The following is a 23,966-nucleotide window of genomic DNA, read 5'->3' as shown; positions in this document are numbered from 1 at the left end:
CTTAATCCCTAAAGGGCATACGCCTACGCACTTTTACTAGGGAACCATGAAGAAAGGACTGGTCGAAACACGTGCGAGAGCCCTTCGGCAGTCCTGAGAAGGGATCCAGGCGCCCATAACGGCCTCTTGCCGTAGCGTATTTACGAACTTTCCAGAATGCGTTAATGTAATAACGTACCCGTCCGCGCCGGCCGCAAGAGCCGGCTGATGCGGCGCGACGCGAAGCGAAACTTTCATTTTGCAACGCCAACGCCACATCGCTGTGTCGTATAGCAAATTCAGTCGCTTGTTATATTACAATGGATTAGTGTTTGCTAAAAGCTGCAATCAATTAAACACAGAAACGCACAAATATTAAATATTGGTATTATCATGTTATTTAACTGTATATACATGTATTATTTCAGTGTTAAAATTGATTATATTACACTATTAGCTACAGAGAGTGCTATATATGGTAACCGAATCCGTTAAATTAAATAACATTCTTTTCTTTATTGTTTTAATTAAATTAAAGTCATATTAAATGGAAAAATAGGAGTAATTAGAAATAATTCAAATTTAATATAATTTAACATTATGAATTTATCACACACACACACACAATATATGCTACATTTAGGTATATTATATGTAATATAAAGCAGCTTTTAATGCGTGATAATTTAGTGTGATGCAAGTAATCGAACTCAACATTAATTAATTATTACGAAACACAATGCGGAACACGAAAACAAGCAGTAATATACGCGTAATGTATATTACAAGCTTGTTATACATATATATATGCAATATCATATAACGTTACAGAGTCTCTGCAGATTGTAATTCTTAAAAGGCTGCATAATAAGCAGACATGCGATAATTATTATAATTAATATGCGAAATTTGAAAATTGTAACTTATAACATATTAATATAAAGTGTTCTGTACAGATGGGAGAGATATATTCGAAAAAACATACTCGACTGAACGACGAAAGTAGTTCCGGCTATTCACGACTTTGCCAAGGGCTTTAAGAGGTGAAAGTCAAATCAGCGTTGAAGTTTAACAGGATACTATAAACCGGTCGACAAATTTTTGAGAGCAATCCTCTTGGATAGCCGTTTTACATGAGTACTTAAGACGTAAAGCAACGACCGTAATGTATTTCGTTACATTTACAATGAAAATTTAATGTAGAGCAAAAAATACAAGAACGCTATTTCTAACTCTTATATAGTCGACAGAAATTATACATGATACGGTATTTATAAATACATAATGCTAATTAGAAGGCTTTAAAAACAATAAAACCAAATCCTATTTTAATGGAATTAGACACTGCATAAAATTAGACACCTTTCATAAAAAGTTACATTTTTTGTTCTTTGGATGAAATAACATTTCTCTGAGTTTGCAATAAAATATTGTTTTAATAAAAAAAAAAACACTTTGATTCTATAATAATTATGATCGAAATTCGATATATTGTACATACTAAGAAATATTTTGTACTAGTATCGAAATTGTACTTGTTAAAATCCTTGTATTTTTAACATACTCAAATGTTTAACATAATTTCGTTATTTGAATATTTAGCGTTAAATTGATATTTAATATTTCTTTGCATCAAACTAACACAATTTATGAGTAAAAATAAAAATCATGTAGTTTTAGATATTTACGATCAATGATTGATAAATAAAAGTTAAATGCATCTGTTAATTTAACATGTTACAAATATTAATTTTACTGAAGAAATATACTTCTACAATTAATTTTCAAATTGTATTAAAGTTTCTTTTTCGTATTGAGATTTTCACATAATGTTTATGTTACTTTCTAACATCTTATGTTATCAAATCAACAAAAAATTTGAGTGGATTATTTTGTGTTAAATTTAACAATTTTTTTGTATATATATTCTTTGCACATTTGACAATGTAGACCACTTTGATAGTCATCGACCATTACAAAGAGAAGCAAGATGGAATAATTTGAGCTCCGTTTTGCTTATCAGTGCGAGTTCTTTTAAAAATGGAAATTATCAGCGTTGAATTTCAAACGCGGCCTATCCAGCACTCCGCGAGATATGCTCTCCTAATCGGTGTCACCAGCTGACTTCCCTTCGATGGCGACACCATTGTCGACGAGGCGCGTGCACTGAGCACGTCGTTGAATTACAATCGCGCGTCGAGCGGAACGAGTCACGCGCGCGTTGACCCCTTTAGGGCCATCACGCGAAGGGCCGTGTTCACAGGGTCTTAGAATAAGCACGTAAGTCTTTTGGGGACTCTTCGGCCCTGACATCGTAGTCCCTATGAAAAGGGCGATGGCGCAATGGCATCTTCAGAGATATAGAAGATCTAATCATGTATATTTATCATGATCTAGTGCACCTGGAGAAAAGACATAGTAGTAGCAACTATACATATATGAAATGACAACTACACGAGTTTTATACGTAGAATGTATTGTACATAGTTGATACATCAAAGCTAAACATCAGCTCGTTTTTGCAGTAACGAATTCAAATAAAGATTAATTAAAGATCAAGTTAATACAATGAAAACAGAATAAATATGTATATTAACATCAGGTTTGAGGAAGTTACTTTGTAAAAGTATTTAGCTACAGTTACATACTGAAAGGCTTAATTGCATTTTTAATTGGTTGCAACAGGCAATTTTTGATTGCATTAGCCGAAGCTATAATTCAAAGTATAATAATTTATAATTGAGTGAAATAAATTGTTAAAATTCACAATTGTATTTCGAATTTATTTCAAACTCTATCTGAATCAATATTCATAATAAATGCGTTTGTACGTAAGCGCTGGAATTGCTGAAATTATAAAGAAATTTAATATAACGATATGTATATTATACATAATATTATACATAGGAAGTGTAATATAATAGGAAGTTTAATATAATAGTATAATTATAATTGGAAAGAGGATTTTTTTCTTCCGGATCCATAACGATGAAGAGAAAATTGCTTATCGTGAAATGCACATCGCTTGCGTGACGCTGATAAAAGTGGTTGATATTAAACCGTTAGCCCGTTTTACCGGCTTTTTCGCATAGTGCATCTTCTCACGTGCATCGATGCATTTATATAATAATTATTGTGTAGCCTCTATCTCCTTCTCTGTCTTTCAAAATTATTCTTTAGATTAAATTTGTTTTTATATAATGAATTTTGTGTTAACCTGCACAAAAGCTATTGCAATCGCAAATAAAATCAAAGCGATTTGAATGTGTTCACGGAAAGTTGGTTTGCACACAGCTAAATTAGTCTGCGGAAAAATTCGCCTCTTTATTTTTTAGGAAGAATGTTAAATTAAAATCATAATAGAATGACGCATCTTCGAAATTGATTAAAAGATTTTTTTATTTATTTGGATTTTGATTTTACGAGATATCCTTAAAAAATTTAAACTCCTTAGAATTCGAAAATTGACAATACATGATTATAAATAATAATAATTTTACGGAAAAATTTGTCTCTCTATTTTTTAATAAACATTAAATAAAAATTGTATATAAATAATACACATATTAACGATATATATACTAAATAAAAATTCTATTTAAATAACATATCTTTAAAACTGTTTGAAATATAAGATTTCGCAAGAAATCCTTAAATTTAAACTCCTCAAAACTCAAAGACGATACATAATTATTCTGTGGAAAAATTCACCTCTTTATTCTTTTTTTATTTACAAAATTTCACTCCGGATCAGTCATTAAACGTGAAACAACATATATGTATAGTTTTAGTTACGGTAGGTGCACACCTTTATATACAACTGGCACTCGTAAAACACGCAGGCGGAAGTGGTTTCACTTTGATCAACGAAACGGAACCGCATACAACGACACGCAGTGGACGCATAGTCACGGCGCGTCGCGTCGCGTCGCGTCGCATTGCGTCGCGTAACATCGCGTAGCTTCGCTTCACCGCTTTCATGTTCGCCTGATAAAAAAAATGAAGTTGGTTTTGTATGTTTCTTTTTTTCTTCTCATTTAACTTCTTATTGCGACACCGCGAGATCATAATAACGTGTCGCATCGTCAGTTTTGCACGTTCGAGCTGCACGTTCAAAGGGTTACGCAACCCCAGACGGACACGTGTCGGCGAATAGAACAGGGATTCATAAAGACGGACAAGGTTTAGTTCGGTGAGCCCTATAAAGGCATCTGTGCTCGAGAAGTAGGGAGAAAACGCGGAGGGAAGACTGCGAATTGCAAAAGAAAGTTCGAAATAAATTATAAGATTAATTCCAAATTCGTGAATTTACGCACTTGTGATTACGTCTTCAAAATCAAAGTCTTCCTTCCCAAAATAAAAAATCACTTTCTTCCTCTATTTCTCTAATTATTTGTTATAATTTATAATTATGAGTTTACATATAGAGGCGGTATTATTATTATTACAGTCTTTGCCTTCTTTCTCTTTTGCTTTAAAATTAAATTTCATAAAATCTAAGACTACAAACTTTTATTTGTAAAAGTTGTGAAATGTTGTTTCATATATTTATCCTCGTATTTATCTAATATTTAGAATAATGATTAAAATTTCGCAAGCCTATTGTTCGTATTAAATATTGTATATATTTCTACGATCACGGAAATCCTGGTTCATCAGTCGAATGGAAAAGCGAACAACGTAGTCAAAGTTTGCAGCATGACATTGCAAGTTTACAACCGCTTTTTGCTCGAGAAGTTTTGCCACAGTCGCCACAGATTTTTTCATCGAGCGAAATTGCTATTTACTCGGTTCATTTACGACATCGTATTGAAAGAGGCAAATAAGCATTTATGTATATTAATTATTGACGAATTTTTCTGGTTTTATCTTATACTTTCAAAAGAAAATCTTTCCACGATCGACTTACGTCCCAGCGACGCAATTCTTATCTGATGTACATTGACCAAATATACACAACTGGACGATATGGCAGATTAACAAAGTGCAAAGTACAGTTAGATTTGACGCATGTTTCAACGAATAAACATTATACAAACAGAAATTTTAAGGTTTACGCATTAAATTTACATCATCGCATCGCCGTGACGTAGGACATAAATATTATTCGTTTATCACAACGTCAGCTTCATAGTAAAATATATTGTATTTGTGTTAAAACTGATCTTTGTTAAAATGTTTGTGTTGAATTTTTAATACATACTCGAATGTTAATTGGACATAATATTTAATTGGGTTATTTAAATTTTACATTAAGTTGATATTCAATATTCATTATTAAAATAAAATAATTTATGAATAAGAATACAATAAAAAATAATGTATCTAAAAATGCAAATTATAAGAATTGAATAAAGTATGTTTAGTATATTATGAAAATAGAAATAATGTGTTCCCACAATTTATTTACAAATAATGTAGTGTTACGTTTTTTGTGTTAATTTAAAAGTCAGAGAAATTAAGTAAAAGATAGATTGTTAAACACCGTCGAAGAAATAGTCAAGATGAAATAAAACTGACAAATAACTGAAATATGAGTATAGAAATTTTAGTAGACAATAAAAAACCGATTAAATGATGATATATGTATATTTTTAACGCTTACCGTAATTCGAAGATAAATTGCACTGTAATTATACAGTTGTAAAGACTTATTGCGATGTTGCTGCTATCTACATCGCAATGCGACTATACTCCAGTGAGTAATTAGCAATTTAACTGAACGGCACTTCGTGCGGGTTGCTTTACGTGCCGGCGCGCAGTGAGGTAAATCATTTCACAGCTCGACCAAGCCCGAAGGTCGCCTTGCACGGAGGCACATGTAAATGAATGGGGATTGGATAGGGCAATGTAACAGGGTAGCAAGGGTTGCCAGGAGTGTTTCAAGGGCTCCTTCAAGGTCAAAGTGGGGACGGCAGTCGTCGTTCATATCATTAAAGACCCACGTCGTGGTATTCATGGCTGCCCACGCGCGAGCAACGAGCACACTTCTTCATTCGATTCCCCTTTTTCCCCCATTCTGCTTTCTTCGTTTACTTTTTTGGGGTAAACGACCACATGTAATGTCGCAATTAAGCTAATTAATTAATTAAAGTGTAAACGCGAAAACCGGTTTTACTAGCAACTTTTCTCATAAAAGCACTTGGATGTGCCCGTCTGCCGTGTAAAAGAGAGATAGTCTTTCAATATACATTAATTATAAATATAAATATAAAAAAATTGTGAATATAAGCATAAATTATTTTTAATATAAAAAATATAATTATTTAACATATAAACATTTATGTATTTAACATAAAGGATATAATTGCAGATTTAATATTAAATGTTCTATAATACTTAAAAAAATATTCTTTGCAAAAATTTAAAAAAATTGAAATTATTGTGGATACTCGAGATATTAAAAACATTACAAGATTAAATACAGGTACACGATACGTGTGAAACAAGATTATGACGCAGAGGCTACTGTGATGTCAGAGACTGCAACCCCCAGCAATCCGCTCAGCTGTCATTCATACTTTTCGCAGTAATCACGATGCAACAGTCGTACGATTCGGCTACCAAGCCCGCAGGAATAGCTAGGAGTCCCGCGGGCCTGGCGCATCGTTTGACTACGATTTCGCCAATGTTTTCTAAGTAATACCTCGCACCATAAGAGAATCTTGGGGGTGCGAGGTATTAGGGATTCACGATCGAGCAGGAGGAGAATTTTCACCCCACGGGGGTAACTCGCGAAGGGGGATGCTGGGGATATACGCGAGGTTTCGTTTACGCAGACAGAACCCCGGGGTCGATGGCACCCCATAGGGCGGTACGCCAATTCTATGGCGCGCGTTACCGGCTCTCGACCAACCCGTATATCGATCGGTTCGATATACCTAAGCCGGAAAACAGCTTTTGTGTTATCCTGTTCTCGCGTGAAATCTACTTCGTATCCTATTTCAGAAAGATATTGAATGAGATTCGTGAACAATAGTTTCACCACCAATTCACCAAAGAAATACGTTCTATCCAAAAATAAAAATCTATCTCTTTGTTCGAGAACAGCTGATAAGTTTTTGTTCAATTTTTTATACCGTTCATAATGCCCGATAAACTAGAAAACTATAAGATTAAAGTTAAAATTGTTATTATATAAAATGTTGTTTAAAAATTTTTTAATTGTTTTAATTAAAGTTATTATATAAAATTGTAAGTTTTAATTGGCAATATTAATAATGTTTTATTTTTTTGTAAATGTAAATACGTTATGTACATTCAAGGATATATTAAAGTTTACTTGAAAATCTCGTTGCAATTTTCGTAGCATTCCTCACGTGCATAATAAATTACTCCAGTATGCCTGTTCGTCTTCGAGGAACAAAGCTTGACCTCGATGCAACAAGGCTATGCGTTTTGCTCTTACTTGCAGAAACTCGTAACACGGTCTCTTATGCACGCGATCGTTTCGTCACGACAATCGCAATACTGCACCTTGACGATGCGGAGAACGATTGTCGCGTTACTTGAGACGGGGAAGAAAAACGGGAGCGACTTAACGAGCACTTGAGTGCCTTTGATCTGGTTTAATTAGCCGCAAGCCGCTGAACTACCGGCGGATTTATCGTCTCATACCGTCTAAGAAGAGACGAAGTTTCCACGAAGAGGCGGTTGCTACAAAAAGGGCGGTCTTTTTGAGGTACTTTGGGCGATGCACCCTGGATTTTGTAGAACAGAGAGAAATGCTTCGTTTAATGATCTGTCTTGAGCAGCTGTTACAAAGCATCAGTCAGCTTAGACAAATTTTTCTTAAATTCGATATTTCAAGAAAAAACGAAAAAACCAAAAATTGAAGAGGATAGTCTTTTGCTTATTTTAGGAAACAAAATTTTATAAGTGCACATATATCATAAAGTGTTACATTTTTTAAATATTGTATATGGTTACTTATACATATGCTACATATGCAAAAATGTTTTATTAGTAATAAAAAATGCTGATTCTTAAATGTGTATGCACGCACGTACACACACACGCACACACACGCACGCACGCCACGAGCACTCGCACGAACTTAACAAATGAAACAAAGGGTATTCCAAATTTCTTGCATTTTTCTTTTTCAATTCTAACATCATGTGTGTGTATTTTAAATATTATAAATATTTTTAATATCAAATCATAATTTATTTATTTCACATTAATAAAAGTATCAAAAGATAACATCTTTCACATGTTTTTATTTCCGAGAAAAAACAAATATTTTGAAAAATTATGATTCTAAAAACGATCACTGAATTACTAAATTCTAATTTCTGAATTACTAAAATCTAATTTCCAAGAATATCATTTTTTATTTAGAAATAGGTACTTTAAATACAATATAATAATCTACCCCAAATGTAACATTTATAAATACATATCTTCTAAATAAGACAAGAAATTTAATTAACAATAAAACTATTATTAAATTTCCATAATCACAAAATTGTTGGCAGCTTCGTCTTTAAACAAAAAAGTTTTATTCATTTATAATTTTTATAAATCCATAAAGATTTCTATTTTATAGTACAAAGGAACACGATCACTTTTTATGTGTTTAATGTAAACAACTCTAAAATTTATTTTTTATTCAAATATTATATGTCACCTCACTGTTACAATTATCCATAATAACTTTACTTTTGTAATAGGAGAAGATCTGTTAAATTGATATAGCGATCTTTGTCTCATCTTTCCATTTTGAAACCGGACCGCTCGGAAAAAGAGAAGCTCCCAGTTGAGCTCTTCGAGGAGTGGGGTGAAACAGAAACACATGATGTTCAGATGGGTCAGCAGAAATTTGAGTGATTAGTGCATGGTCGATCAGTGGACTACAGTTCATCGACGGCGCTTGACCGTGACCGTGTCATCGCCGACCGTCTCTTCTTTTCACGTAATCAGCCTGTCGGATGATAGAAAATTCATAATGATAGATTGAAAAGGGAGTTATTCACAACAAAACAATAAGTGTGATTCGAAAATTGTGTAAAAAGTTGAAAACTACATAAATTAAAGATTATATTTAAAAATCAAAATACTATAAAAAGCTGATAATTCTATATAGATTTAAAAATTGGAAATTGTTTAAATATAAAAGCTAAGAATTTCTAAAAGAACCGAGAAAAAGTTCATTACTTGAAATATCACAGTCAATATTATAGTATGCGCAACTGAATACGCGCACTATTAAAATTTCATTTATTTGAAAACGGACGCTCTCAATATCGGAACAGCCGCCGACACGAGTGCTATCATTGGCGCTTTGCGTCAATCGATTTTTTCGTTATTATTACTCCTTATCACGCGGCTTACATAGTGGCTGGCACTGATGAATTGCCCCCGTCGACGAGACAGACATTTAGAACTCACGAGATCTTCGTAGAGTCGACGCCAAGGACGTATTTCTGCAGCATTTGAAGTGAAGTCTCTCATCTTCAATTGACCACAAAAGTTCTGAAGATCCAAAATCTTTGGACGTTGCTAATTTTCGAGAAAGTGAAGTGATAAAGAAGAACATTCTTCGTACGTCATTTATAATTGATTTTTATCGGAAGTTAACACATGAAGTTAACATCAGAACACTATGATAACATAATTTATTGGACAAATGTTTAACAGTACACAAGGTTTTAAATTGTTTTTAAGAAGACATCTAATGTTGCTATAGTACTGTTATACTCGACACAGCAATATGTGTGATATGATCAAATTATCGTAATACGGAAGAATTGAACCTAATATTGTGAGAAGTGTATGTTATATACATCAACGTGAAGATTGTACGGATATCAGTTAATACGAAAATATTTCAACATGTCTTTTCTTAACGAGATGATAGTGTTGGCATACACAGCCCAAATGATGTCTACCTTGCCTGAAAAGGCAGGGAATATTAGTGTAGTTCAAAATACTACGACCTTGTCGCCAGTGGAGGTGGAGAACAAATTCGACTTATACGACCGTAAGCATCAATTTTGAAAAATCTATATAATCTTCTTTCACTTCTAAAAGATTTCTCTGTAGCTTAAAATATTTCGTGTCATCATTTTTCACAAAGACTAATAAAATAAAACTAATTAATCTTGGAAACATGTTCATTATATCTTTTCATTTGATCTCTCGTTTATCTACATTTTTTACAAGCATTGAAATATTTGATATCCAATGGACCCACGTCACTATATTTAAAAGGTAATGTATTTTTGCTTGAAGTTAACATAATTCAGCAATATTTTTCATTTTAAAGATCAAAATGCGAAGAATACAAGATTTATGCAATTTAAATTTATAAAAAATAAGATTATGTAATTTAACATTATAAAGAATAAGATTATTTGATTTAAAATTATATAAATTTGCAAAAAACCATTTGTTCAAACAAATTTTCACGTTTGGCGTAATTCGAATAATATTCAGGTCCACGAATACTAATTGGGGTTAAGAACATATCTGAATGAGGTCGGAAGAAAATTATAATAAAGAAAGCGAGGGTTAGTTTACGGTCACGTGCGATCATATATTGCGCTTATCGCTAATCACTGATCTCCAACACGGAGACAAAACATCAACGGGGTCTTCAAGGAACTGATAGAACCGCGTGCGGAGATAACTTGAACGTGCTGATAACCCCTGAAAAGTAATCCTATTAATGCTGGTCTCTCGAAACGTCGGTTAATATTAGTGAAGGACGGCGAATAAACCAGTTGATGGTTGATACACATGTCAAAATATTTGTAATTAACACGCTGCTCCAAAATTTTATATAATTACGTACAGGGTGGACTATTTTAATACCCTATCTTCAAAAATTTTTTTAGTTTTTATTTTAGAAAATAATGTTTTTAAACAAAAGTAAAAAACGATTTCAAGGGAGATGTATTTTAATTATGTCTTTTTTTCTTCTAGGTGGAGGCATCACAAAGATATAAAAGTTGCTCCTCCTTTTAAAAATATAATTGCATGATTTTTTGTACTGTATGATTTTTTTTTAATTATTCTGCATTTTAAAAGTATTGCTAGAATTCTAATTAATTTAATCAAAGAAATTCTGTGAATGTTGGTTATCTCAACTAGAATTCTAGTAGATTTATCGAATAAATACAAAATATCTCAAACTTTTGTTTTTTTTATATCTTTACCTTATACATTTACATGCAGAATAATTAGAAGAATTGTACTAAGTAAAAAAATCATATAATTTCATTTGTAAAAGAATAAAGATAACCTTCATATCATTTTATCTAAATGGCTCCCTCATCTTAAAGAAAAACAACATGACCAAAATACATTCTTCTCGAAACTGTTTCATTTTTGTCTAAAATATTTTTTCTAAAATTAAAAATAAAAATGTTTGGAGAATGGGACGGTCAAGTATCCCACTCAATACAATAATTTCATGGCGTGAATGATATCAGTATCTAATGCAAAAGTTTTGATACGTATATTTATGATATGACATTTAAATTTTTCTAGCCACAAATTATTTAATTAATATAAATTAAAATAGAGGATTATGTTATAATGGAACTAAGCTCAGTTCCACAACTTACAAACCTTAACAGTATTTATAACTGATAAATATTCAAGACGCCTCGAACATGGTAGCCCGATGTATATGACTGTATATCATTTTATCCGCAGGCGTATTCAATACGTTTTTAAGTTTTCTTTTATGATTGTATGGATCTTCAAGAAACTATAATATAGATTTTAAAGTTCAGAACCAAAATTAGCTATTTTTACATACTCTCCTTTAGATCATTGTTGCACTTTCATTGCTAAAAAGAAGTAAAAACGAATCTCTTTATTAATTAGAATGGTATATGTGGCGATGTTACGAGCCTTTCGGATGCTTTTATATTGGACCACCCTGGTCTGGAGAGAACCGACCGGTGTCCACATTTCCGGCAAGACCGGACAGCATCAATCCTCATTACATCCTTTATACGCGCGAACAGGTCGGAAAACCTTATGAATTAAAGATCGATGGAAATTCAACGATCCGGAAATCGCCATTGAACAAGAAGAACAATTTGTATTTTATTGTCCACGGATTCCTGGACAACGGCGACAAAACTTGGGTTTTGGTGAGTGTCTCTCACAATTTTTAGAAAAATCGATATTTCATAGATATTTTCCGAAAAAAAAAATTATGTTTGAGGTTCCTGAGTACAGTCATCATAACCATATTGAATTGTGACGTCACGCGCGAGAAATAGCACGTAATAAAAATTAACGTATCATTTCTCCCTTCTGACGTCACGACTATGACGACTACTCGAAATTTACGTTGAAATATTAATCGAGACACTACCATGTTTCTTGATTACCTATTAGACATCAAGATACAACCTTGACCATATTTAATGCTCTTTTACTTATTCGTGTCACGAATGTTCTCTTATTTTATTCTATAAAGCCCACTTCACATTTATAATTCATACAGAACTCTGTTAATCATCTATAAAAAATCTTTTATGATTATACTGCTATCAAACTCTTCACTCATGTAAACGTTTTGACAGAGAGTGATGAAGGAGTTGCTCTTGCGGGAAGATTGCAACGTCGTGATCATCAATTGGCTCGCCGGTGCTGGGCCACCTTACACACAAGCGGTGGCAAATACACGGCTAGTGGGTGCTATGATAGCTCGTATGGCAGCACTACTAATCGAGATCACGGAATTACTACCCTCCAAGATGCACTGTATCGGCCACAGTCTAGGCGCTCACACTTGCGGTTACGTTGGATTCCACTTACGTGTTCGATACAACTATACATTAGCTCGAATTACAGGTAAAATTGACTTAAAATGAACATATTTATTATAAAATCAATAAAATATATCTTTCCTTTACCTCAGATTCTAACTAGACGTAACTTTTAAGTTGAAAAATATTTTTCTGCTTTTTTGAAGAATTTAATTTCTTTCAAATTGTGTCACTTTCAAAATAGGGGAATGATATATGACTCATGCAACCGTGCCGCATAGATAATTCTTTCTAAATTGCGCAATATAACATAGTCATTAACGTACAATAATTAGCAAGCAAGTTTTTATACAATATGCATGAATAAGCGCAGGAATGAAAAATGATATGTTTAATAGTCTTTCGAAGATTATGTTATGCGATAAGAAAACCAGACTTCTCTATAAGGAGTTCAAGAAACGATTGCAAGAGAGGAGTGTGAGAAGCTTCTTTTTGCAAGACTGAAGAAGTGATTGCAAAAGAAAAACGCAAAAAGAAGAGAAAGGAAAACACAGGGTGAAGTCATAAAGATATGCGAGAAGAAAGAATGGTATGAAGGAGCGATTGCTACAGTGCTTTTTTTTCCTCTTACTCATTTTTCTACTCAAAATCGGTCATTGTCAAGTGTCCCCTCCTGCAGTCACAAACAGCTCGGAGCATTACGAAGATAGCCGATTGAATCGTAGATGATCAGGATAGCAGTCGCCGCAGAAACGTCTTGCTTAAAAAGAGCCAACGTCGTTCTTAAGGCGTTATTAACTATGCAAAAATTGAAATAAAAACTTATTTTAATAACAAAATTATTAATAATAAAAATCAAATATTTTCTCGAACAGTAAACGCAGTAAAAACATTTTGAATTTGTTAAAATCGTTTCTTATTATAATTTTTATCGTGAATATTTAATTATTAGTTTTTTTCTAACATATTTATTTTATAAAACGAGTTAAATTTAATTTTTCAACTCTGTAACTTTATCCTTACAATGGGAAGAAAGTCTTGTTGTGTTTGTTCGTACAATTAAAATATTTTTCTCAGTGTAGCTATAAAATTACTTTAATCTTGAAAACATATTTTTTTAAAGTTTCTACAAAAACATAATAAATAAAAATAATAACACTTAATACAAATAAAGTAATATCAGCAAGAATATAAGTACTTATACATATACATTATACTGTATGGAATATAAAAAATATTTTCTTATCTGATTATTCATTGTACACACATTTTAATGCCTGAAACTTACATTTTTAACTTTCCATCAGAGTTTCTATTACACAGACTTATAATTTAAATGATTAGTGAAATTTTTTCAAACGTAATAAGAATCAAAGCTATAAGAATCAACGATCCTTCTCGTTGTGACAAGTGAATAGGAAACAGTTGTCATTAGTCGATGAACGTAACGACTGTAAAATCACGATACTTTCATTGTACTTTCCTATAATTATTTATGCCATCGGTGGATTTATATAACATACGATATTGTAAAATATCGAAAAAACAACAAGTATCATGTGAGCATGATAACGTAATTTGCTATATCGCGACATATGGAAATTAAAAATTATATTACGTCAAAAGTCATAATCGTCGTGCTATACTGAAAGAAAATAGCAGTAGCTACCAAACGTATTTTGTTTAATAATATTTAGTAAATATTACTAAATATAATAGTCGTAACCAATCGTTTGATAATCATTAGAAAAGTAAAATAATTAGTTATATTAACATTCGATTGACATTATTTTATCTAGTATACTTATAGTATATTAATGATACTCCGTTCTCTCTTCTGCATGATGTTTCGTAAATCGTACCGTTATTATGCAATTTGCAATGTCAACGATAAATCAATTAGACGCGTATAAAAGCGAATGTGTACACGTATAGAAGACATAACCCTGCGAAATTTCCTCTCCCTTCCCCGCCCGAATCGATGAAATCGAACGCACCCAGTGGATGGGTTTGGTCGTTACGTAAGCTATCGATCCCATCGGGAACTACCAGGATAACAGAAGAAGGCGCGAAGTGTGTTGACAAGGGCGGCGGCGGGGCCTATATCGTCAATGGCTGCAAAGCGACCCGCAGAATTCGCCCCAGGGTAGGCAAATCGACGCCCTCTCTCCGCCTCGGCACGATCACGAGGCAGGACATCCCCTAACGAGGCGGGCGTTTTGGGATCCACTAGTTCAGCCGACGAGACAAGACATGCGTCGAGAATTCGAGGGGGAATCGTCATTCCTGGACCCATCCCGAGACTGCATTCCGAAGACCGAGTCCGAGATTGCGGTAAACAACCAGAATAAGAGAGCACGTTGTCCCAAGAAGTGGCAGGATAGCAGGAGAATAGGCCTCGTTCCCGAATAAGGACGAGAAAGATAATGGGATATCATCAATCACAGGCATGAAAAGAGTATGCGTTCTGAAGAAAATTGTCGAAGCGAAATGCAAATCCGAAATTTCGCAATAACTTCTTTACAGACTTTGAGATGTCAGTAGCGAGTCAAGTTGACGATCCACATGATACCGTTTTATCTCGATTTAATTTAATTTCGGGGATTATTATTATTTCAATTTAATCATGTTGCGACACGCAATGTCATATACATACATATGTCTGAGATTTAAGCGGGTACAACTTTTTTCGCATTTGGGATGTAAATTGTTTTTTATTTCTACATTTACTTATATATTTATTTTTCTTCATAGGAACCAAAAGTTATTATAATAATGACGTTACACTCAATAAAAAATTGATGTATTGTCTCTGTATGTAAAATAAAAAATTAATAAAATCTTTATTTATATCATTACGAAATTGCAGTTAATTATCACTATCAAACATTTAAAATTGTTTTCAATTTAGAGAGTTGAATCAACAACTGTCTGAATTAATTTTCAAATGATTATGGCATAACTGACAGTGATTTCGTAACGATGCAAATAAAAATTTTATTCTTTATTTTAATATGTATACTAATTTTTCTTTGAGTGTACTGTCATATATTATGATAATTTTCGGTTTCCGTGAAAAAAAATACATAAAAAAATATAGAAATAAAACGATCCTCAACGATGGCAAAAAAGTGAAAGTTGTACTTTCTTTTATTTAAAATACATATAGAGATGTATTATTTCAACATCTGGCTTTGACCATAAGTGCTACTCTTATTTACAATCAGTGATATATTCATATAGCGATCTTGTTCTGGCTTAATATTGAAATGCAAATCGTTCACCATCAATTCATCGCTGTATATAAATCTTTCCTACTCGAAAGATTCCGAGCTGCATGTCATTTGTAAATTTCATTCAGGAGAACGAAAATTATGCTATGCGTCGTGATGTAAGAACGTTTACGGAAGGTAAATCATCGCAACGATAATTTAACTGTTAACGTTTTGTCTCTACAAATCGTAAAATAACTTTCTTTGCGTAATGTAATAACAGTATTACCGGTATTACGGTAAAACTTTCAGTAATCCTTATGTGACAGGAGCTGAACCATGTGTACTTTATAAGTCGAACGAGATGAACATTCATTAAGATAGCGTACAAAACGATATACATTAAGAATAAATGCTATGGTTGGCATCATTTTCAAAACATAATTTCACCGACATGTCTGAAACCGTCCATTCAACATCAATTTTTATTATGATGTAAATATTTTCGCAACTACTATTAAAACAGGTATATTAGTAACTTTCAACATTTCTTGAATTCATCAAAAATAGTTATTTTAAAAAAATGGAAAACAGTAATTAAAAACTTTCAGTCTTACAAGTTGTAAAGTATACTATAAATCTATATTATTTATATACATATATAAATGTATAATATAATATATGTATATAGCATAATTATAAATATTTATATATTATAATATATTTACTATATTTATGTATTTTTATTATTATAATAATTATTAAAAAATATATTCGATGTATGTATATATATTTTTATACATATACATACACAATATGTGTGTATATATTCGACAAAATTTAGATCACACATAAGCGAAAGAAAAAAAACACGATTCTATGTAAGACCTAAAAAAATCAACAACTCTTTGTCAGCTAACGCCCAATTTCAATGCAGAATTCGTTCTCTTTATTACAAATTTATTCCACATGCGACGCATCGTATTCCCTGGGTAGTCCCTGCCAAACTCGTGCGCCGATTTCGGTGGCCTATTTCGATTGACGAAACGGTTAACACTTGTTACGTTAAAATTTCTCCCTTCAAGGTCTTGATCCAGCGGAACCGCACTTTAGCAACACGCATCCGATGGTCCGACTTGATCCGACGGACGCGAACTTCGTGACAGCCATTCACACCGATTGTGATCTTTTTATTAGCGGTGGCCTAGGTATTAGCCAACCCGTTGGTCACATTGATTTCTATCCGAACAGCGGTCGCAATCAGCCTGGATGTAATGAGGGTGTGCTGAATTCCATCACCTTGGAACGCGGCAGTTTCATTCGCGGTAAGAGAGTTTCTAATTCATTTAATCATAATTGAAAATGTCCTTTTACGTTAAAATAAAAAAGAATATACGAATATTAATAATACTTAATGCTTTTAATAATTACCAAAATCGATTTTTTATTTACTCGTCGTTATGTCACCCTTCAAGAGAAAAGAATTTTCGATTTATGTATCTGTCCAAAATCGAATCTGAAGCACTTCTTTTTTCAGGTATTAGGAGATTTCTAGGATGCAATCATATTCGTAGCTACGAATACTTCATTGAGAGCATAAATTCGCCATGCCCATTCTTAGCCGTGCCATGCAGTTCGTGGGAGAAATTCCAAGAAGGCAGTTGTTTCGACTGCGTAAATCAATATTGTCCTAGATTCGGATTGGACGCTCAGCCTGGAAATTACCACGCATCTGTGTATCTAATGACTGGATCTGATAAGCCTTTCTGCAGTGAGTAACAGAATTCATTTGTACCTTTTTATCGGCCATGTAAAATTTTATATCTTTCGTTAGTAAAGTATATACTTGATTCTTTTCCGCGACACTCTCCTTTTCGTACTATACTCACGATTTTTCTCTTCCTTGCTATGTATACGAAATTTGAATAATAGGAATTTTTCTTCCAAATTATAGAAGCTCACTACAAGCTGACCATAAATATCTCGAAAACAGACGAAAGTTTGTTGCACGGAGGGGAGGTCGGATTGTTCGTTGTACGCGTGATCGGCGTAAACGGCAAAAAGACCGAAGAGATGCAGCTGAGTCCAGCCTCGAAGTACTACGAGCCTGGTAGCACGCACACCATCGTACTGCCCGGCGACGTTATCGGGAAGCCGCACTCGGTGGAAATCACCTGGAAATACGAGACCCGAGTCTGGAACCCACTCACATGGAGACTGTTCCACACGCCACGGGTTTATATCGACATGCTGACTATAAAAAACTTGGAGACTGATTACGGGTGAGAAATTCCGTTTACCTCGCGGCTTGCTGTCGGCGAAGTAATATCTAGTGAAAAGATCGGGATCATGAACCACGAGAATTCTTGAATACGCGACATTTCGCGTGTAACGTCCAAACGAATGCACGGCTTAAAGATATATTAAACGTACTTTTTTTTAACACACAAAACGAAAGAATTAAGAAAAAATTACCAATTTTTTTTATTGTATTCCAAAATAATACGAAAGGTTTGATAGCAATTTAAAATCTGGATCAAAACTTATTTCAATAAGAAGTAAAAAATTATGATCTGTGTATGCATATCAACAACAATAAATCGGAAATTGCAATTACATGTGATTTTATCATCATAAGGCAGAAAATTTGCTATATTTTAGCAAAAATAAAAAATGCTCTACATTTAAATTATTCATAACATAGTAAGATATTGACATTTAAAAAATGCATTTTATAGAAAATAAATAATACATTCATGTCTGATCAAAATTGTAAGATGTTAAACTTCTTTTACAAAAAATGTCAATAACGCAAAAAATTTTTTGCACATTAACTTCGATTATTTCGAAAATCTGACGTCCTAGTAAAATTTAGTTTAAAATAATAAAAAAAAGCATTTTTATAAATTAGTATATTTAAGAAAAAATAATAAAATTTTCGTTTAAATTATAAGATTATATTTTTAAATATAAATCTGTTAACCTTTATTGAACTGTTTATGTGTAATATTAATTTTTATCGAAAAGTATAAATTTTCAATTTTAATCATTTTTTTTGCAAATTTATACACCTCACACATTCTTAAGAAAATAATCGTAAATCTCATTTGTATCTTTCACACATTCCATCTTTATAGCTTCTTCTCGACTTTACAGTTCGCGCCAGCTTATCTTCAGTGCAATTTTTATTACGCGCGAATGTTTCTACAACGATAAAAGGAAAATGTTGAAACAATGCGATAAATGAGTCGCCGATTTTTATGAAATTTGACATATACAGTCGCATTAATTATTACACAGCGTAATTACTTATATAATTGCGCAGAGATAACTACATAATTATTAGATGGAGTTGCTAGATAGAGTTACGTAATCGACTCCTATTTTTCGTAACTTTATTCTTTATTTTTTCTTTTCAGGGTTACGCTGTGTCCGGACGACACGAAAGCACTAATCACTAACAAACCCAAGATTCTTACCACGGATAATTGTCACAACATGGAACACAATACAAATTCCATATGAAGAACCAATAAAATTCACGTGTCATTCATTGTTTCTCACAATCGAAGATTGAAACGAGTATAATTTCGTTGACATAATTGAATTTCGCAAGCTATAAATGAAAATAAACTTGTTTATGGAAAGTATCGTAACATAAATTCTATCCTATGCGTAGCATCAAAACTAATAAAAAATTTAACAAAAAATCTGAAATGAATATTAGAAACTGAAATTATACTGGTTTCAAAATTTGCTCACAACGAGATCGACAATAAAAGTCAACGATTTTCTCGTTAGTTTTATAGAAATAAGACTTATTAGCTACGCGAAAGAAACTGCACGATAGATTAAAGGCTGAAATTTTTCCATTTATCTTTCCTCATGGAGAAGCTGCAGATAAAAAAGAATATTTATAATGCCATTATTCTACGTGGAGTTCTAAGAATAATCACTGTAGAGATTAAACGTTTTTTCTTCATAATCCCAGGAGACTTGACTTCACGGATGACATTTAATCTCCGGAAATTCCGTTTTGATCCGAGCTGCTTATTTTGCGACTGTCATAGGTGAACAGCCGATCGCGAATCCAGCACGAATCGCATATAATAGCGCCGGTTTCCCTCGCAACCAATGGCAAAGTCACGATCCTTTCACTGTCATTATGCGCCCGGGGTCTCTCTTTCTCTTTCTCTTTCTTTTTCTTTTCTTTTTCTGTTTCTCCTTCGCCGAACGCTTTTGTGTAATGTCGTCGCCGTCGTCGTCACATCGGTAAATTGTCACTGACCCCGTAATTTGCGGCCGTAAAAGCGTCAATCCTACTTTGTTCACTCACGGTAGACTTAATGGTGACAATGGCGTAACTAACGACGCATGGCATCATGCAATAAATTTTATGATGAAGGTTTCTAATGTGGGAAGAAGAAAAGAGAAATGAATCAAATGAGAGAAAAGAATTAAAATGTTTTTAATACGTGAAAAAAAGCACTACTAAACCTAGTAACATATTTGACAATTAACGCGTTAGTATTTGATTACCTTATTCTATAGGTGATAGAGACGTTCCGATGGTAATTTCGTAATCTCGTTTGTCACATTGAATTAAGCAACGCGAAACGCAAAATGGGCCGGGCACGTACGATTTCTACACACTAAATGAGCGACGAAAACTGATAGAAAATTCTACAAAAGCGTAAATTTAAATCGAGGATATCCAATTAGTTATAGGATTTGTTCCTAAAAATGTTACAATCGTTAGGTTTAAGAAACATAATTCATAAAAAACATAAATTCATTCAAGAAGAAATGAGATCCGGAGGACAATATTCTAAGTTAAGGAAAATTTTGTAAGCGAATTGTAAGTTAGACTCTTAATATAATATGTGAATTATTTAATTTCAAGCCAGCGCATATTTATACAGACAGTTCATTATATAACATATAAAATAAGTTTGTAAGCAATTTCCTGACAATATAATTTATATAACATATAAAATAAGTTTGTAAGACAATTTTTTTAGAATATTCTTTAGCAATTTTAAAATAACATTTTTTAGAAGTTTATATAAATTTCAAAATTTATTAGAATTTCTGTAATTCTATTACAATTTTTTAGAAATTCTCAAATTTTTTTGTACCAATAGACACTTCAGAAGTAATGAGGAAGTTTACATTTTTTCTAGAATTCTTGTTTATAAATTCTGAAACATTCTATAAGATTTTTTTTCTAAAATTTCTAAAGAATCCTTATAAACCTTAAAGAAGATAAAAATATCGTTTCAGAAATCTTCTCATAATTTAAAATAGAAAATATTTTAAAAAATATTGTACAATATTATTTGTCACGTCAGGATTCTATTGTGGATTATTCTTAAGGATTATTCTTAAGTGTGCATACAAGAAATTCATTTAGAAATATTTCATGAAATATCATTAATTTACTCCGATATCTAATTTATCAAAGCCAATATTTCGAATAAATTACTAGAAAAAGTTGAAAACTTTTTATTATAATACGCTTTCAGCACATTCTTGAATGTCTATCACAGACTTGAAATAAGAGCTGTCCAAAAGTAAAAAAGACAGAATTAACGAGCTAAAAAGACATACAGGAAATAATATATAATTTATCCCAAAGTCATTGCTGCAGCGTGGTAACCAAGTTCCGCATTCACTTCACATTTTCTATCGCCATGTCGTCTACGTTTGGCTCGTAGATTGGTTTGTTTTACTCCTTGATCTTTAATAAGCAAGGTAATTCAGTATTGGTATAATTTTCCTCGTCTCTCTCTCTCTCTCTCTCCACCCACAGAGCTTTGCAAAGAAATAACGGAGGTTCCCCTTCTCGATGTTCGCTCGGATCATGATCCGACGGGACCCTTCACATACCCCCGAATAAACCTCGACACCTGATAGTTCTATCCGATGGTGGGCAGACAGGTATTCCGGAGCAGGTTGGCGAAGCCACCGTGCATTCGAACAGTCGAGCGCCGGCCTCTCACCGTGCAACGTTCCGTTCCTCTCTCGAGTACGTCAACGGAACGAGCGGTAGCTCGCACTTTTCCTCGCCGTTCTCTCTCCCGAACGAGGAACGAAGGCAGAGTTCCGCATTGGCTGTCAGCAAAATACCGTATCGAACACGCTGGATCTACAGAGAGGTTCGCGAGGGTGATGTGAGCTTTGAGCATTTTGAGATTTACGAAGGACCACGTGGATGTACGCGACGACTATTTAAACGGCTGCGTGGGATATTTCCGTGATGGACCGATAGGCGATAGGACGACGGCCGCGTGACATGAGAGAACGGCTGCGAAAATGTGAGTTGATTGCAAGATTCATCGTATCAATGTTGAAGTTAAAACTGAATATGCGCGTGACAGAAGAGAAACACTGACTTGAGCGTCATGTACTGCACTCGCGTGGAAAAAACGGTTTTGCTGAAGTATCTAAAAATTTAAATATGGAAAAATTAATTTTGTTTGATTATCAAAATAATTATGTATGACACCTAAACTGATTGCTACATTTTTTTTGCAACAGTACTCATCGTGTTTGAGTCTTTAATCATTTTAATAGTCCAAAAAATTATTTTCAGATCTGTATCTACTTAAATTTTCAAAATTGCTTTTTTCCTGCAGAAAAATATATATACTGACAGTAATTATCTGATATTATACGATAAAATAATATGATTAGAAACTTTATTTTTATAATTATTGTGCTGTTATACTATATTAGTAATTAGAATAATTATACTTTAACACAAAAAATTACTACAAATTATAGTTAAGTTACAGTCACAATCTATTGCAATCATTTTTTCTCTCAGTGTGTGAATGCAAGGTGCACGAGCGAGTATACAATAAAAAAATATTTTTATTACTATAAAACTCAATAAATCCAAGTCTTAATGCGTCTGGTAAACGACATTCGTATTTATTTCTTATAGTGAATTTCATTACAGTCGACGTAACGGAATCAAAAGATAAGTAATTAAACTTCTCATTAATTACGTGGATATTTTTTATTCTTGAGGTATAAATATCTGCAATGATTCTTTCCTATTTATAAAATATTTTAACATAAGAATAGCTACATTACTATTACGACCTTGACAAAACGATGTCACGTAAATGAGTCATCTCAACGCATGCATATCTGATTTATTTAGTGATATATTATTCAGATTTATTTAGATATATATATATATTAATTTAGATATATAAATAAATAAATATCGCTTTTAATTTTAATCGCTATTGTTTTCTTACATTTGTCAGCTAACTTTCTTAGGCACTTAACTACTCATGTCGCGTTGGAAAACACCGTTTACGCGACGCATGAGTGCGTCGCTCTTAAGACGATTCCGATTCAGAACACGTGTTCGAAATCGCGACGCATGTTCGATCGCGTAGCTTTTCATTTGCAGTGCTGCAATACGATTTATTTGTTAGCGTGTCAGCAATCCTCCTTTTATTCTTTACTACGAAAAATTTCCAATACAAAGGTCTTATTCTCGAAAAATATCACATACGAAGATACTAGGGAAATCTATAATATACACATATATATACACATAATGTATACTATTTTGTATGCGATATTTTTCAAGAACATGATCCTAGAACGCTCCTAGAAAACAAACTGACTTATTTGTCATCATTTTGATATCAAAATGTTGTCTTATTTTGAAGTTAAAATAAATAAATTAGCTTGTTTGCTAGGCTAGAATGTCTTCCTTTTGAATAAAATTCAACAATATACTATTAGAACAGGAGCAATGGTAACCCAATCCCTTGAGTTAAATATTTTGTCATTTTCAACTTTCATTGAAAATGTAAATCAATCCATTTCTGTGGTTAATTTCAAAATAAACAACGTCTACATTAACGTATGTATGTACAATGTACATTGTACATAGGGAATAATGAATTGTATTTGAATCAAATTTAATATATTTTCTTAAGTTAAATTATTTAACGCCATTGTTTTAATTAAATTAACGACATATTAAATAGGAGTTGCGACCTATACATAAAAC

At 32.9% G+C, this 23,966-nt stretch overlaps 1 protein-coding gene across 1 annotated transcript; it reads left to right on the top strand.

The window, feature by feature from the left end:
• Positions 1-9,731: 9,731 nt before the first annotated feature.
• On the top strand, positions 9,732-19,536 carry LOC108779002 (pancreatic lipase-related protein 2). The gene is made up of 7 exons (XM_018546335.1): positions 9,732-9,964; positions 11,818-12,089; positions 12,528-12,798; positions 17,011-17,250; positions 17,463-17,696; positions 17,880-18,207; positions 19,345-19,536. Exons 1-7 carry the CDS (start codon positions 9,817-9,819, stop codon positions 19,448-19,450), a joined length of 1,599 nt encoding a protein of 532 aa, XP_018401837.1. The 5' UTR covers positions 9,732-9,816; the 3' UTR covers positions 19,451-19,536.
• The last annotated feature ends 4,430 nt before the right edge of the window (positions 19,537-23,966 follow it).

Source organism: Cyphomyrmex costatus, unplaced genomic scaffold (genome assembly GCF_001594065.2).
Source record: "Cyphomyrmex costatus isolate MS0001 unplaced genomic scaffold, Ccosl1.0 scaffold120, whole genome shotgun sequence".
In the NCBI taxonomy this organism is placed as follows: domain Eukaryota; kingdom Metazoa; phylum Arthropoda; class Insecta; order Hymenoptera; family Formicidae; genus Cyphomyrmex; species Cyphomyrmex costatus.
The sequence above is the reverse complement of the archived record's forward strand: the minus strand, read 5'-3'. Positions and strand labels throughout refer to the sequence as shown.